Source organism: Silurus meridionalis, chromosome 10, assembly GCF_014805685.1.
Source record: "Silurus meridionalis isolate SWU-2019-XX chromosome 10, ASM1480568v1, whole genome shotgun sequence".
Classification (NCBI taxonomy): Eukaryota; Metazoa; Chordata; class Actinopteri; order Siluriformes; family Siluridae; genus Silurus; species Silurus meridionalis.
In genome coordinates, this window is record NC_060893.1 from 1720046 (window position 1) to 1738856 (window position 18811).

At 41.4% G+C, this 18811-nt stretch overlaps 1 protein-coding gene across 1 annotated transcript in view; it reads right to left on the reverse strand.

Moving 5' to 3' along the window:
- The window catches only part of plxnb2b (plexin b2b), a 146854-nt gene that overhangs the window by 35413 nt on the left and 92630 nt on the right, over positions 1-18811 (reverse strand). The window contains 11 exon segments of the mRNA XM_046858723.1: positions 670-765; positions 3367-3468; positions 3821-3932; positions 4456-4567; positions 7628-7784; positions 9439-9565; positions 10804-10904; positions 11100-11225; positions 12130-12324; positions 14728-14978; positions 14981-15874. Of these exon segments, the coding sequence (XP_046714679.1) occupies positions 670-765; positions 3367-3468; positions 3821-3932; positions 4456-4567; positions 7628-7784; positions 9439-9565; positions 10804-10904; positions 11100-11225; positions 12130-12324; positions 14728-14978; positions 14981-15874 (2273 nt within the window).

Below are 18811 nucleotides of genomic sequence, written 5' to 3' on the forward strand. Positions count from 1 at the left end.
TGTCTGTCTGTCTGTCTACACCCCCCCCCCCCCTTATAGCTTTGGAGGTGTTTCTTTGCTGCATTTATTCCACAGACAAGGTGTTTATTTTTAAATTTTTTATAAGAACAGACACTCATTAGTGCTCTTTTTTGATTGTAAAGTTTTTTCTCGAACTGTTCGACATTTTCAATCAACGCAAGTCTTTTTATAGATTCACTTTTCTGGGTTATTTATACAATCACACACTAGTTCACGAATCTGTCATTACAGAATTATAGTTCTGGTATCGGCTGATCGATTGCATCTGAAGTGGTATAACACAACAATTGGTAAACAATAATACTAATACTACAACTAATAATAATTGCAAACAGTGTGAATGAAGAGAATCTTTATATATTCTGAGCTCCAGTGGGTCAAACTGAGTAGAGCCTCAGTGACAGAATAATGATATCCCTGGAGTAGACAAGCTAAGTGACAGCCGGCGAGAATACTAATGACCAGAACAATCAATCAAAGGTTCACTTCAACCATATTGCCTACACATACAGTGGCGTATACTGATAATGGGTGTGTGTGTGTGTGTGTGTGTGTGTGTGAGTGGGCGGGCATATAATAATGTAATTACAATTGTGTGTGTGTGCGAGAGCGAGAGGACGATCAGCATACGAGAGCGGTTTTACTCACCATGTATCCACTGAAAGAGAAAAACGGACCCTCCTCCGTTTTCACGTCATCTTCAAACTGTTTCATGAGGTCTGTACCGATGGTGAACTCTCTGCCCTGCGAATGAATACTGTATGTGGTGAAGTTGCATGTACAGAGTGTGTACTGATGTTGATTTTCACACTGTTGATACCGCTGATCAGCACTGAGAGCAACATGAGAAGACGGAGAGCATAAAAAAACGACGATGGAGCGATCGATCAGAGGGGCTCAGGAGGACTAGGACCTGAAAAGTCCGTGTCCAATTCACATTCTATTCATCCTCATCCTCAAACTATTCATTCAGTAAAAGTGGAAATGGGGCGGAGTCAGAGAGCTGATTGGTCAGAATGACTAGGTTTGGTTTCTATCTCTTTAGAAAGTGTGAAAGTAGAAATATTTGATTATTATATTTTCAGTAGCATTGAAGATATTCCCCAAATCTTTTTTTTTCTTTACATTAGGTGAAACAATTGAGGTGTGAATCCTGGATGATCGGCAGCCGTGCAGGTGTTTTGTTTTTCAGCTCTCTGCTTGAATGACACGCTGATGCGACGCTCTCGCTTTGGGTTTTTTTTCTATTGTGAATGTGAAGAAAATCTATCAAAGTGTGTAAAATCCCTGCATGTGTGAACACAAAATAACTCTTCAGTAAACATCAGAACACACGGCGTATTCGCTTTGCCGTACTGGGGCAGGTTCGGGATCGAATCCATTCTCGTTGCAGACGAATGGACAGGTGGAGCAACGCACTTGGAGAAATTCCGTAAAGAAGCTACAAGTGCAATAAACTGGTCTATTAAAAAGTGTCAAGATTATATTTTTGCTTTATGCACAGAAAAACCTATAAATCAAAAACATGCAGAGATTAAAACTCCTTCTGCACCTGAAATGTCTTTAACTTTATGATAATTAAAATGAATTCAGAGTAGAATCTTATTAAAGCACATTTACTCACAACTCCCTAAAGTGAATTACTTCCTGTACCACGATTAATGAAAGATTTGGTTCTGCAAGTTCAGTTTCATGTTCTATTTACATAAAAATGATTTATCTGCTTCTCCAAAGTGCAGATGGTGCGACTGCAGTGCTGCTGTGATGGTCAGGAACACGGCTCACTGTAGTGAACGCTCTCCAACAAGGAGATGTTCGAATTAATAGATTATAACTGGACTGGGGGCATGGATATGGTTTTGTTGAGTGGCGTTATGTTTGTGTTTGTTGAATGGGGGGTTTTGTGGGGGATTTGATAGGTGGGGTTTGTTGGGTAGGGTTATTAGGGGTGGGGTTATGGTGGGTGGAGTTATAATGGGTGGGGTTTGTTGGGCAGGGTTATGGTGGGTGGGGTTTGGTGGGTAGGGTTATTAGGGGTGGGGTTATGGTGGGTGGAGTTATAATGGGTGGGGTTTGCTGGGCAGGTTTATGGTGGATGCTGTTTGTTAGACAGTGTTATGTTTATTGGGATGTGCTGGGCAGGGTTATGGTGGGTGGAGTTATAATGGGTGGGGTTATGATGGGTGGGGTTAGTTGGACAGTATTATGGTTATTGGGGTGTGTTGGGCAGGGTTATGATGAGTGGAGTTATAATGGGTGGGGTTATGATGGGTGGGGTTTGTTGGACAGTGTTATGGTTATTGGGGTGTTGGGCAGGGTTATGATGGGTGGAGTTATAATGGGTGGGGTTATGATAGGTGGGGTTTGTTGGACAGTGTTATGGTTATTGGGGTGTTGGGCAGGGTTATGATGGGTAGAGTTTTGTTAGATGGGGTAATGATGGCTGGAGTTTGTTGGGTGAAGTTTGTTGGGTGGAGTTTTTTGGGTGGGGGATTTGTGTTAAATGGGGGGTTTGTGTGGGTTTGGGAAAAAAGCTTGATGTACCTCTGCATTCGACTGTTCATGCTGTATAGCATGTATAACATGTGCTGTATAAAAAGCAATATGTAAAAAGAAAATGATGTATTGTAATTCTGAGCTGCTTTTCTGCTCGCCGTGGTTGTAATTAGTAGCTATTTGAGTTGCTGTATTCTGTTTCTCAGCTTGACCCAGTCTGCCTGCTCACCTCTGATCTCTCACATCCACAACCTGTTTCCCGTTTAATAGATGTTTACACTTCGGTATCGATAGATTTTCGAAACCAGGGGTCACCAACCTTTTTAGAACTGAGAGCTACTTCTTGGGTACCGATTAATGTGAAGGGCTACCAGTTTAATACACACAAGTCAAAATAACACACAAGTTCTGAAATAACAGATTTGCTCAATTTACCTTTAATTATGTTATTATTAATAATTAATGATATTCATCTATATCTAGTCATCTATATTTTAATATTGTTATTTTCAAATTCACAGCAATGCAAGTGTGATTTAAAAAAGAATAGCAACAAAAAACAGTTTGATGCAGCTCACTGGTAAGTGGCGCTATGGTGAGCTATTTTTAGAAAAGGCCCCGGGCGACTCATGTGGTCCTTGCGGGCGACTCCTGGTCTGAACTACTCAAACCCGCTCATCAGGTACCAGAACCCAGACCATATTCAAGGTGCTTGAGATCACTAGAACCTGTATCTGAATGACTTCATGCACTGTGCTACTTTCACTAAACACAGGTGATCAGATCAAAGCCTGATTTTTAAAGAAGAAAATAAAGTTCATCAGGAATCACCAGAGAGTCACAGCTCACCTTGTAGGGCTCCAGATTTACTCCTTCAAAACTGATGCGAGTCTTATATCCCACTGGGATGAGGATGGGATCTGGGTTTTCAAATCGTGGACATTTCTTTGTCTGGAAGACATTTTAAACACACACACACACACACACACACACACACACACACACACACACACGCACATGCACACACCAAAACATCATATTTCAAAACATTATAATATATTTAAAGTTTGTTTATTCCTGGATAGAAAAATGATCCAAATAATTCACGTATCGTTCTTCGAATCTTCCCTACAAGCCAGAAATCCTCTTTCCGAGTCCAGAATATTATATTATTCATGCAACAACTCTAACATGTGAAACTTCATACAGAAAGTCCCTGCGCTATAATCCGATTATAATCCCTGGACACAAAGAGTTGTCCTGCACACAGAAATAAGTGAATGAGGTTGAGAAGTTTTTTCACCTGTTTGTGTTTAATTATATTGGCCCCCGTTTCGGCATCGTTCATATCCGAGCACGTGTGATCAGCAGTGTTCCACTGGCACGCCCACGGTCTGCTCACACACGCTATACAGCTACGGGTGAAGCAGAGAACAAGGAATCACACACACACACACACACACACACACGTTTAGACAGAACCGGGAGAGACTCCAGTGGTCCATAATTACATTTTTTTTTAGCAGTGTGTGAATTTAGAGGAGAACACGCATCTTTTCAATTCCGAGGAAACAAAGCTCATTCATCAGTTACAGTCCAGAGTGCTTAAAAAAAAGAAACAAATGGAAAAGTAAAAAAAAAAACAACAACCAAGAGTTTGACTTTGGGTTTTGATGAATGAATAGGAAACGAAAGCAATTTCCTGTTCAGGGTATGAAGGTGGGGGAAAAAAAGAAAAAAAAAAAAGAACAGCAAATCTTACTCCAGAAGCAAATTCAATTCCAGCATCACTCATGCATCACGATTTATGAGTAAAAGCCAGTCTGGTTTGCGCGGATGCTCGTATTCATTACGCACACGTGCACTTTGTAGCTCGGCGTCAGCACAAAACGGTGACACACTCGCTGACACGGGGAGAAGAGAGAAGAAGCCACTCACGGAGTGTTTTCCGCTTTGCGCACCGCCGCTGCGCAGTCGTAGAACTCGTAGTCACGCGAGGCCACTTCCACGCTGTCGTTCACAAAGATCCTCACCGGCACCGCCACCGAATCTTCACACACACACGCAGGACACAAAACTCACTTTACTCATCACTAATTATTCATCATTATTACTTATAGATTGTTAGAAAAAATTGTTTTTCAATAAAATCTAATGTTTAATTCCATAAATCTTAATTCTATAAAATACACTACACAGTTTGTGGACACCTGGACATAAGACTGGCATGTGGAACATCCCATTCGACTTTCAATCCCCTTTTGCTCTCATCATATCCTCCACTCTTCCAGATGTTCCACTAGATTTTGGAGTGTGTGTAGAGATTTGTACAGATCTTCCAGGCCTGGGGTTCAAGTGCATTCACATTCATCCCAAAGGTGTTCAGGGTTGAGTTCAGAGCTCTATAGCAGGAGATCTTCCACTCCAACCCATTTAAACTATATGTTCAAGGAGCCAGCTGTGTGCAGCTGGATTTGGTTCTCCTAGTTTCATTAAAAGGATAATTTATTTTACCAAACATGTTGCACATGACGCACTTTATGTGGCTGGAAAAACGTTCTTTTACTGCTTAGTTTTGTGCTGTTTTATGGAGCATCAGGGTTCTGGAGAAACGTTTCTACAACTGTGCAGACGTGAGAAGTAATGAAGTACATATACTGCGTTACTGTACGGAGGTCAACTTTTCTGGTATCAGTATTTTACTTCACTTTAAACTTTCACTCGTTTACTTTCAACCATTTTGTACATAAATATCTGAAGTGCCGACTTCTTACATTCACATTTAAATCAAAACAGACTTTAGTTTTTATCTATTCAATATATTTTCTTCTCGCTGCGCCGTTTTCAGTGTCACTGCGCGGCTTTTTCAAAATACCGCTGGTGTATCATTTCCTGGCTTGCGCACTGCAAACTTATTTACAAAGCTAATAACGAGCACGGCAGAAGGCAACAAGAAGTCTGGGGTTAACGAGGATGAGACAGAGGGAGAACTGAGACGTTCCTGATCATCATCATCTTTTCATCACCCTGATACAATCATTAGGTGACATTCTTTTATTCTTTTGTATTCATATATAAATGTAATATTAATATAATAATATGAAGTGAGGTTCAGTTACCAGCGTGACACTTAAACAGTAGTAGTAATGACTACTTTTTACTGAAGTTCATGTCAGAGCCCAAACTTCTCTACTTAGTTTGAGGAAGAACCACATAGGATGGAAAAGCGAGGTGTCCCAATACTTTTGTCTGTATAGTGTACATTGAATATAAGATGGTTCATCATATTTTTAATAATAATAATAATAATATGTTTAAATTATATAGCACCTTTACCCAGCTCAAGGACGCGTCACACAATAAGGAACAATATAAGACAATCCCAGTGAAATGCAGTAGCAGGCGGTCAGAGACAGTAAAGTCTTCTCTGCTGGTCTAAACACTATCAGAAGCACTGACCCACATTTACAACCTAAATTCTAATATTTGTTCCATGAAATTGTATTAATTTATTCCCATCAGTTTCTTCTCTTCATGTCGTAGTGTTTCTCTCGGCTGCACTGCTTCCAGTACGTGGATGTGGATGTTAGATTTTTTTGTCCAATCAGATTTCAGCCTCTATGTGCTGCCATGTGAATCTAATCTACACAGAGCCTTCAGAGTCAGTACTGCTGGCCTTTTACCATAGAGAATATTACCAACAGCTCTGTTTCTTTAACCAATCAGATTTCAGATTCTCCTCACAGGGCAGCTCACTGGACCAGAATAGCGTCAGCACAGCTCCGTCCTCTGATTGGTTGGTCAGAGGGAAACTGTTACAGCTGAGTTCGACTGGTAAAACACGTGTGTAGCTCTGCACACATTAATACATCAGAGTTAGACTTTTTTACGCTTACGGAGGAAGAGAAATTGATTTGGTCTCGGACAAACTTAAAAATCCATTGTGAAGAAAAGCGAGACATGGTGAGGAGGTCACCAACCCTGAAGCTAGCTAGCGTGTCTCAGCCCGGGAAAGGGTTTGTTCTCCACTTCCAGACCAGTGAATACGAGCGGTACCACTGCATTACAGCCTCTGGGGGGCGCTGCACATTATGAGTCTGCATCTCTGGTGAGTAGGTTGTGTTTTATTTACATTTTAATGTTTTTGTCATGTTATTAGACAAATATAGATTGTGAACTGCTCCAGATGTTGTAGGTGCACAGTTGTGGTTGTAGTGTAGAGGTTTGGAGTGTAACTGGGTTTGTTGGTTTAGTAAAATGGTTTTCACCTCCAGATGTGAAATGTCTCTCTGTAATGCACGTGTTGTTATATTGCGTTTTTGTATTGTATTGATGGTTTCTATAATTGTGCGTGATACTGGTGGTTTTAAGAGTTGGATTAATTCCCGCTACTGGTCAAATATAAAGGAATAGAAATATAGAAATCACATGAATGTATTTAGTAGGTAATGATCTGTCAATAGAATTAGAGTTTAATTCATTTGAGGTTGAACACCAGACATGGAAAGCAGCATTTTTCGGCTGAGCACCAGACATTCACAGACACACTACAGTGGCGTAATCAATCACAGAAAAACAGAGCTATTACTTTAGACAGAGGGATTCGAGAGTGATTTGTAGTTTCACACAGTGATGTGTGTTCAGAGCCTGAACTGTGGTGGAGTTCTCTGACTGTAGGAGGAAAGGTCTAGATAAACAGCAAGGAGTCAAATGATGTGCAGCAAATCTGGTGAAAATATGACAAAGTCTGGAGAAAGAAATGTGCTGAAGGAACCTTCTATTTTATTATTTATTTTTGTATTAATATGTATTCAGTTATTCCCAATTTCTCTATTCTCTTCATTTCATAGCGTTTTTTCGCTTTGTTTTTTCAGTTTCTATCCAATTAAATTTCACACTATGTATTGTCGTAAGACCAGCACTGCGAGCACTGCGAGCACTGCAGGGTTTTTAAGCATAAATCCATCCATGTTGCCTGAAGCTGATGCTTTAACCAATCAGATTGCGTGTCATTTTCATGTTCTTTAAATGGACGGTCAGAGTGCGAGCTGATCAGTTAATGAGTGTATGATGTCATTGCATTTCACACTGCAGGTGTGTAAAGCTGTACCTTGCTGTGGAGGTGTGGGAGGAAGCCGGTTTGGGGGAGGCAGGTTGCATCTGACCATCGAGTCCACCATGGTCGCTTTACTACTGGACAAACCGATTGTGCAGTGGATTCTGTCAAAGTCTCTGATGCTGGGCAGCGATGGAATGTTGATTTCGACCTAAAGCAGGAGACGTTTTAAAGTTTATTAGGCTGGCGATGCATTTCAATCAAATCAATGAAGAGCTGCACTACCAGCCGTTTGGTGTGTGATGGACTTGAATGCAAATGTGAAGACAGAAGCTGTTTTTAACATCTACTCCCAAAGAGTTGGATATAACTTCATGAAATGTACGAAAGTGATGAACTCTGGGACAAAACAATGAATGTCACGGTGCTCTTTGTGCATTCTTCGCAAAACAACGCTTAATAAACAGCTCCTGGATGTGATTAATTATGTGATTTTATTCAATGGGTGAAGACTCATAAGAAGATCTAATCTTATAACAATATTTATTACAGAGTAAAGCACTGCTAAGCCCCGCCCCCATGGACGCGAGAATTCTGAACGCTAAACCAAAACCCGTACAGTACATGTAAACGATAACTCACATTTTTACTGTAAACAGTGACTGTTTCCAGGTTGCATCTTTCTCAATGTATATTTTTTCATTTTTTTTTTAAACTTCCATTCAATACTTTTGGCACACATATAATTTCATATATTGTTGTAAAACAGCAGTATGGTTTCGACATGCTGAAATATTCATTCATTTATTCATTAACTTAACCCTGGTTTGGGTGATGATCCTCAGGAACACTGAACTCAAGGTGAACAAATTCATCCTGGATCTGACGCATATAAACAACTAAAGTCAGAGAAATCACCTATCTGAACGTTCCTGGACATTGAGTGGAAAAGAAACGGATTCCAAAAGAAGCCCACACTGACACAAGACAGCAAGAACATATGCAGTGACACAGCTTCAGTTCCTGCACAGACAGTAACCAGAGTTCAAGATAGAACATTGCTGATGACATTTCCAGAGCTCTTATTGAGGCTTAATATGACTTTCAGAGTGACGGATTTAAATGTCGCGTGTCTTCATCCGAGCACATAATTGTTTAAAAACGAAATCCCACCTACTGCAGAAAAAGGCCAATAACTAAACGTTAACTCCGGTGCACATCTTTTAGTAGCTGCCCGGCTGCAGCACCTCATTAATCAGTTTTTGGAGATACGTTAAGTGAGACGAAGCTGATTGGTTGCACAAATTATGTGCTGTAGACTTTTTTTTATTTGCAGACAACCTGGAAATGGGATTTTGGCCACTGCTTAAGAAAAACTACTGGAAATGAACAGTTATCTATGTGGTTAATAAGTGCTGGTGGTGGTGCTGGTGGTGGTGGTGGGGGAACGAAAACCAAGCAGCTTGCATTGTTCATGCAAAATCTGATAAATGTATCTGTTAATGCATGTAATAAAGGCTACCAGAATAATGGTGTAAATGTAAGTTCCAGCAATAAACGCAGTAAAATCTATCCAAGCTAATTTCCACTTTCATATAAAAACGATAAAATCTCGGCCGCAATAATAATAATAATAACAATAAAGTGCAAACAAAATGTAGTGAGTAAATACAACTCCTATTGTTCTGCTAACTCGAATTCGGAAGACACGTCAGCATGCATTCCGCTCATCCTGTACATCCAGCATATGGTTTTATTGTGCGGAGGAATCACAGTCAGCAGCGCTCAGCTTTTGTAACGATTGTTTGAGAAAGGAAGTGTAAAAATAAGCGTGGTAATTACGACTCTGACACCTGCACAGTTACCTGCTGGGATCTCTTGCAGCTGAGGTTCGGAGGATGGAAGGAAACTATTTTAACGCATTGCTGTCTGGGGCTCCACAGCCAGCCGTTCTTCTCTTCAGCTCGACTGCACTCCGACCTCCTGGTGCACCTACGCCGGGGGGGAACATGAGGCACAGAACTCAATCTACAGGTCGCCATGGAAACATGAAAGCTACACAGTCCTACTTTTAATAGTGTTTACCAAAACATAAATGATTAATCGTTAGAAAGGTGACTGAAGTATGCAGCTTTGGTGACTCCCTGGATTTATAGTCACATCAACAAATCATTACATTTACAGCATTTAGCAGATGCCGTTATCCAGAGCCACCTGCAGTTATCTCCGTCATACAGCTGAGGGTTCTGGGATATGAACCCATGACTTCCTGATCAGAAGTCCAACAAATTATCCATTAAACTTCCACCGCCCTTCCTACCAATCATGTGTTAATGCGATAAATCATGGACTAACAGACAACAAGACAACTGATCATCAGATTATTCCTCATTTGCTATTATTACAACAACTCTTCTTGGAAGATGATGTGGAGATTCATTCATCCACAAGGGTGTTAGTAAAGTCAGGTACTGTAAGTGTTCACATTCATCCCAAAGGTGTTCACTCGGTTTGGAGCTCTATTTCAGAAGATCTTTCAGCCAATGGAAAACAGATCTTCATGGAGCTGGCTTTGTACATGCAGGAACAGTTTCGGGTCTCCTAGTTCAAGTAACGGGATAATTTCATGCAGCATCCGAAGACGTCCTGTACAATCGTGTGCCTCTGAATTTGCTGGAAGAAGCGCAGATGGGTGGAAAATTCGGGTGTCCCAATACTTTTGTCCAAATCTAGTGTGTATACTATGCTCGTGTGCTGCTTCCATCACACTCGCTCACTGGGAGAATTTATTGTTGTAAACACGCAAGCTTCCAGTCAGAAAGTCCTCGGGTGAGTGACGGCACACATCCATCAGAAAAATAATGTGCTTTCGCTTTGCTGCATGTTTTTTTTTGCTTTTCTTCGGCCCTATTAATCAGAGCCACTTTCAGGAATATGTTACTTATTAAAAAGACGTACATTATTTTACTACACATTTATCAAAGCAAGATCATGGAAAAATATATATTTTTATTATTCGATCCAAAAACAACCTGAAACGTGAATGACTTGAGGGTATGAAGGTTCAGGGACATACATGATGGATTATTAAACAATCTAAGATCAGATCTGCATCATCCCTGATGTGTCCTGTATTTTATCCACCTGACTCTTTTTCTCTCCCATTTATTTCGAGGCCGCGCAACAGTCTTGATATTAAATCGTTAAAAGAGTTGATCAATAATCTTCACCTGCCCTCGAGGACACACCAGCCACAGTATGGGTCTTTCTGGGCCACGCAGGACTTGCAGTCAGTCTTCTGGTGGCACGACTGCACGGGCACCTTGGTGATCTGAGAAGAAACAGCGAAATGATTTTAATCCGAGCGCCTTTGTTTGGATATCGTTCCATAACCAGACCTGGCACATAAAAAAAAAGTGAAAAAAAAAAGACATCAGAGCAACATCAAACATTCCCCACGGGCGAAGAAATGAACTCGAACCCAAACAGACTTAATGCTTTGATAGATGAGTATAGCAGCAGGCACCTTTTTCTCCGTGGTGATGTATATGTGACTCTGGGTCTTGTCGAAGAAAAGATTCTTATTCACGTGCTCGCCTGTGGTGTCCCCAGGAACCCTGTTGTACACCTCGGGTTTGCTTGACAAATGAACCTGCGTGGGAGGAGAACAATAGCCATGGAGCAGATCGCAATTATACAGTGCAGCGTGGGACAAGAGAAATCCGTCAACCTGTAGCCAAAACCCACACACACACACCGGCTCACGTATACGAGACATCCCTGACACAATGTCATCCCTAAACGAGTAGTCTACAAGCCGGTTAATGACCAGAAACGCCAGGATCCTGCTCGAAATGAAAAAAAAGACCCCAAAATAGCTCTCTCATACCGAGTTGTGTTTCGGGACGGCCAGGATGAGCGAAAGCGAGACGCCACGTTTTTTTTTTTTCTCCCCACGACATGGTCTGCTCTCTCCTGTTTAATCTGACAGAGTTCCAACCCTAATGAAGAATCCATGTAGGAGGCTTCTGCTACATTACCGAAAGTAGCGGCCGAATGTGTCGACTGACTCATGATCTAAAAACAATTCTCCTCCGTCTCCAGTCACTGCGTGGCGTGGCGTGGCTCAGGGAAGGGGGTGACATGCAACGAAAGTCAGTATCTTTTTATTATATGAAAGGAATATGAAATGACCCCATTTCCCATTCCTGCATTACATAGCACAATTATTGGATAACGACGTCCCCTCCCATGAAAGTGGATGATTCTGGCACCCAATTCATCCAAAACTTCAGCAGTGTTAAAAAAATAAATAAAAAAAGTCTTCACTTTCTATCAACATTTTCTTTCATTACATAAGGTCCTAAATTCTTCTTATATCTGGCATCCGCGAACGTTTGAAATGCTGCTGCCACTTTTCTTTCCATTTTCGCTTCTTATATAAGCAGTTAACCTCCACTCGCATTCAAACCCACAACATGCATTCCAGCCAAGTTGCAACTCCAACACCATCGCTTTCAAACATTTTTTCCCTCCTTCCCTTCTGTAACACCTACCTTCAATACCTCGCCCATGGTGTTCCCTACAAAGGCAATAGTGTGATCGTTTTCCACAGCGATGGCCACGGCTGTCAGGTGACCTCGAGCCTGTTTGGTGAAGAATGGCTCTGCCTGCAGGGCGAACTCCGGTCTGCTGGCCAGCGGAGAGCGCAGGAACTCGGCTCCACATCTGTTTTGGTCCACAATTTCCTTCTACGAGGAACAGTTTAAAACAAAACCTTGCTGAATTTACTGGAAGAAGGACATTGAATGATCCAACGTCTATATCTGAACCTGTACGTGGAGTTAAATTTGGAGTTGAAGTGAACATGGCGGATCGTTGGCATTAAATACGAACCCTATCGATACTGTAGAGAAAAAACTGTAAGAAAACTAGGAGACAGAAATGCCAGCATCGTCAGCATGACTCTGACACGAGCTCGGCTCCATCACTCAACCTAATACGCGTAGGACTGCTTTTAGTCCTGTTTTCTCGGTTGTTTTTTTTTGTTTGGACCTGCACACAATATTTCCATATATGTAGACGATTATATTTCCAAATAAAATACAAAAATAAATGAACTACTCCTGGACATGCTGGACAAACATACTGTTTATTAGAGTGTCAGAAAACCTCCGTCATGAAACATCCCACTCGTTCTGCAGAATCCTGATGAACACCTTAATTCTAAACCAGAGACTCTGTACACGCTTCTGTTTAGAACATATGATCTCTTTTAGAGGCAACGATAGCTGCTGGAACTATTGGCAAAAACCCATCCTGGCTTGGGGTCTGCTGTAATTACGAAAGCGGCTTCTAGAGTCGAATCACTGTTTGTTTTTACTATATTATATATTATATTATATTTATAAGTAATCTTTAATTTAGGGGTTCAAGAATTAAAACTTTCAGCTTCTCCCGTTAGGGGGCGCCACAGCGGATCATTCATATTCATGATCCGCATGTTTGATTTGGCACATGTTTTTACGCTGGATGCTCTTCCTAACGCAACCCTCCCTATTAAATGCTAAAAACCCTACTGTTATTGTACAGATTATTATTATTATTATTATTATTATTGGTATTATTCCGCCCTAAAACTGATGCAATGCAGATTAAACCATATGGCCTAAAGAGTTGAAACTTGGCCAGATGGTAGAGATCAATTTGGGGAGAAGTTGACACAGTATCAACCTAGTTGGCCAAAGGGGGTGCTACAGTCAAAAAATAATAATCTCACAGATTTTTGGCCATAGTTCATAAAAGATTTATTGTAGACTCTGTTGTAGCAACTTTTAGATGCTTGGATTCGTTGGGTAAAAACAAAGAAAATGCCTATTTTACACACCATCATAACAAAACCAGTGTAGCCATGTTTAGTAGACAGGGATTGTTTATCATTTGCTTTCTCAATTAACTTTCAACTCACCATCGCCAAGGCTCCCCAAAATGTTCGAAGTAGTCGGGGCCACTTTTACGAAAATAGCTATAACTCAAACAGAATGAGATATCTTCAGGAAACTTGGTATATGTCTCATGTTGTGCAACTTTGCCTTAAGAATGACGGCTTCAATCAAATACTTTATAAATTATAAATAATAATACTTAATTATGTTAAAAACCTACTTTTGCAAACGACTTCTAGGTTTTTCATCCGATTGGAACCAAACCAGTGCAGAAATATCTGCTGGCTACTTTGACATAAATAGCAATATTTATGCTCAATCTTTTATAAGCTGCTACACAACCGATTGACCAATCAGATTGACCTGAAACTTGGCATCTAGAGTCTCTCTCCAATCTGCCATAAGGCTTTATAAAGACATTTGCGTATCTCAAAAAACATGGCCACCATCCACCAATGACATTTGGACACCTGTTACACAGCGTTACCAGAGGTTTATTACAACGAAACTTGGTGTAGCTCAAACTCACGTTCCTAATGCCTTTTTCCTTATGACCTTCTGTACCTCAGTTGCTTGAACCTCATTAATCGCTGCTAGCAGCTATATTTTATAAAATATAATTGCATTTATTAATTAATAAATTCATATCTATTTCATTCAGCACATTTTCATGATACTAATGTTTAATTTTTATAATAAAGTTCAGTACTATTTTAAATTGTACTCCGATCCAACCTAGCTATCGGTATCTGTATAAAATTCTTGGTCCGCCTCTAATATATTCCATTTGTATGCTTCTATATCCATAATCATTACATACATTTCTTCTCATAGTAAACTCTTTATCTACACCACTTGCTTATATAAACTAGAGGTCGACTGATTCATCAGATTTGCCAATTAATCAGCAACAATAGTTGATTGCTGGAACTACCGTTTATCTGTAAAAATCCATACCGATAGTTTTTCCGGGTTGCTGGATTGGCTTCCTATAATTAATATATTCATATTTATTTATCACATTATTTAGTACTGTTTTTTATTTTTGTAATAAAGTTTGGTACTATTTTACATGGAGTGTTATGTTGGTTTTTTTTTTTATACAGTATTCATTTTAAAAACTATTGGTTGATTAATCGGTTATCAGTTAACCAAACCCCTGGTTTAGTCCTGTCTCGAGTTAATCCAGTTCATACCGGTCGTACTTACGCTATGTCGATGGGCACATGGGTTGCCAGTGCTGGATATGTAAGGGCTGTACACAGCTGGTCTTCCTCCAATCTTTCCGTAGTCGGTGTAGCAGGCGCTGAGAATGTCCTCCACCCTCTCATTAATGCGCTTTAATGGATACATGCACAGAGCTGAGTCGGTCGCGTTCTCCCTGTCCGGAGTGGCCACGATAAACAGCACTTTATCCCACACCGTAATGGTTCCGTATGAGCCGGAATTCAGCATGGTGCGGCGAGCTCCTTTCCAGGCTCAGTCACATATGCAGCCTGGACTTTATTATAGTGGATGCCATTTGCACTGCAGTTAAGCTGCAGCTCGGTGTAGGAGTAGTAACCTTCGTCGTTCTCGCACAGACGGGACACGAAGGTGAAGTTCTTGTTGTCGGTCCCACCCTGAGTGCGCGAGAACAGGAAATACACGAAGCCAGAGTCTTTGAAGACAAAGCGAAATTGGTGCTGGTACTTTGGTGCGAACGGTATGGCCTGGACCGCGGAGGCCTCCACGATGCTCTCGAACACAACCCACTCCTTGTAGTTCTCCAGAATGCGTGTGGTGATGAGCTTCGGGTTGTCCTCTTGGCTGCCGTAGCCCTTTCCGACCAAAAAGACATTGAATGGCTTTTTCTCCGGGTCATCCTTAAACTGGAACGTAGCCACGATCCCGACAACAGAGACGCTGTCCTCGATGCTGGCGGCGTATGTCCTCTCTCCTTTACTGTCGCTGTAGTAGATCTGCTGATTGACGTTGCTGAGGTTAAGCAGGGAGCAGATTCCTCTGTACACGCTCCCGCACGCGATCAGGGATCCGTTCGCAGAGTGCACCAGAAGGAGCTTATTGACATTGTTCGTGTCTTTAAGGTCCGCAGACATGCATGTGGAGGTGGACACGGGGGGCGTGCAGCTGCGAGCATCTTTCTTAGGCCCCGTTTCGGCTTTGGCTTCCAGTTTGAGGAAAGCGTCAAGCTGGTAAATGGCGTTAACAGCCCCCAGGTAGACTCGGCCTGTCGCGGGGTCCTGTACTACATTGTTGATGGGCGTGAGGGTGGGAAACTCCAAAACTGTCCCCTCACACGAAAAGGAGGAGGCACACACCAAGAGCAGGACCACCTGCACCCAATCTCCCATGTCTGCAGAACAAATACACAAAAGAAGTGTTTTTTAGGCCAGAAATAAACCACGGACATCTTTTTAGGGACATCCACTTTTTCATGAATCGCACTTTAATGTAAGACGAACAGGTTTCACATCTTCCATTCAAAACTTGAGGCGTACAAATGCTCAATCTGAGCTTTGAGGTAAAATAAAAGGAAAGAAAGAATGAAGCTGGGGTCAGACATGATACACAAAGGGTTAAGGGCCTTGCTTAAGGGCCCAAGAGTAACAGCTTGGCGATACCAGGGTTTGAAACCCCAACCTTCCGATCAGCAACCCAGAGCCTTAAACACTGAGCTCCCACTGATCCAGGATGGTTCTATAGAATATTGAGATGTATTGAGAATATTACGATATTTAGCAAGATTTTATTTGGCCTAGCTCAGTATACAAAGTCTATAATCGCTATCCCTGTTTTCCTTTTCTCTGTCTGTCTCGCTCTCTCTCTCTCTCTCTCACTTTCTTGGTCTCAGAGGACATTAATCTTAGTTTGGTCACAGCTGCTCAAGCACAGTCAATCATCTGTTGCTTATCTCATTACAAATAAATGACAACAAGACAATCCAACTCACAGAGACACTTAAATACTACAAACACACACCCCATTGAGAGGACACACACACACAAACACACACACACACACACACACACATTGTGGCACCCACAAAACCTGTTTACCTTCTCACTCACACACACATTTATATTTCTAGGAACTCTACAGGTGCTGCAGTCAGTTTAGTCTTTTGTTTTTCATTCCAGTCACACAATTAAACCTACAGGCGCACGGGCATCCGAGTCAAACCCGAAAATCCTGGCCGAACCCCCATGCGGCTGAACATGGATGGATGTTTTGTTACGTTAACCTGTCTTTCCCTGCAGCACCGATCACGTGCACAGCTCATTATCCATTCACCCCCAGGGCTCTGTTAATTTCAGCCACACACTCATTTCCATAAAAAGCTTCTGTCCCTCTATTGCCCCACTTTATTCGCCGATTTCTTATTTTATTTTTTTTCTTCTTCCCTTTGGAGAATGAAGCTCATTTATTCCAAATTCCATTTCTCCAGGTAAACGTGCCTGCCCTTTTTAATTCATACCCTTAAACAATCTGAAACAAGGCGCGGAGTGTGGGACTGGGCTGCTAACACAAACTAGCGAATGCAGCTGGCCTGTTTTTGCAGCAGCAAAATGCAAGATAGTCATCACCATTGGGTGACCAGTGATAGTTTAGTGCAGTGGTCCCCAACCTTTTTTGCGCCATGGACCGGATTAATGGCGGACAATATTTTCACCGACTGGCCTTAAAGGTGTGTACTAAATATAATAATAAACGTCAATCCACTGTGTTGTTGTTTGTTCATTTTTCTCTCTTGGGGGTTCGAATTTTGTGCTAATGTATTATGTGTTAGCAGCTGGAGCCCCTTTAAGAAGGTAGTGGATGGAGGTAAGACATGTGACCGAGGCATCATGACATGAATCAAGACTGAGTCATAGACAGATGCGTTGGAGAGAATCCGGTCATTTTCCAAAATAAAACATCGTTCAGAATCAGATAATAAATAAAGAACAAATAATGTAAGTTATGTATACTTTCTGTGCGGCCCGGTACCAATTGGGTTACTGATCAAAAGGTCTTTGCTTCAAGCCACATTATAGCCAAGCTGCCACTCTTAACCTTCTGTCCTCCAGGGGCGCTGTATGCCTTTTACCATGTAGCCCCTGTAGTATCAATAAAATATTTTAAAAATGACATACACCATCTTTATTCAGTTCATGCTCATCCTGAATGATCATCGAGATCCTGAAATTCCTTGTAATACTCAAAGAATCAACAGATACCCTTTTCCCACACAATGTGCAGTCACGAATCGGAAAAGACAGGTATTATTCTGGCTCACACCTATAATCACACTTTCATATCCACCGTGTCATGGGAAAGCTGAAGAAAGACAAGACATGAATTGCCTGGGTCAGGGTTAGTTACAGTGACGCACAGGGATGTCAGTCTGGGATGAGGAATGCAGTAATTAGGCCTGCACCTGAAACTAGGAACACCATGCAGTGGGAACTGAGTTTGACTTAAAACCATGACAGACACAAAGGAACCGTACAGATGGATCGCTGGTGAAGATTTCATATGAGAATCATGTTCATCATGTTATCCAAAGCTCCTGATATTTCTGTTTTGTTTCTAGTTCTACCCAGGACATGGTCGCTAATCGATCGGTTCTCTAAAAACATTTAGATCGGTTTAAAAAGTGTAAATCGAATACAAGCTGCCGTTTGCTGTATCAATTTTAACGTATTTGCGGCGGAAAATAATATTTCTATATAATTACTAGTAGATGCGCTGCACTTTTATTATTTAGAAAGTGACCAATATATTATATTTAGATTTATTTTTCCTTCCTTTTTTATTTTTCATTTTTCCTTTCTCAGCACCGCCGCCGCAACGTGAACGTGACGAGTCGCAGCGCTACGGAGGCCGAGACGTGTCCTGAGGGTCACTTAGAATACAGATTAACATGGTAGAGGTAGAGCTGTAACTTCCTGCAGAAACAGGAAAAGAACGTCTGGTTTTACTTCATCTTTCTTCCTGCACATTTGAAGCTTGTTTTGTGAAAGAGCCGTGCGCTAGACGTCAGTAAATTGATGTTTCCTGTTTGTTTGAACCAAAGAAATAAAAGTGAACTGTACCATACTGAATTGTAGAGCATCAGATTTTATTTTATGGAAATCGGATCGCATCGTAATAGGGGCGAATCGTATCACATCGGTAGCTGCTTCATATGTATCTTTAGTGTATCGTATCGCTGGCTATGCGTTGAGATGCGAAACGCTCCGGCCTCAGTTATAGTGACGTCCCTAATGGACGGTCCCTAATGGACAGTGTGAGAAAATCGCCCGTCGCA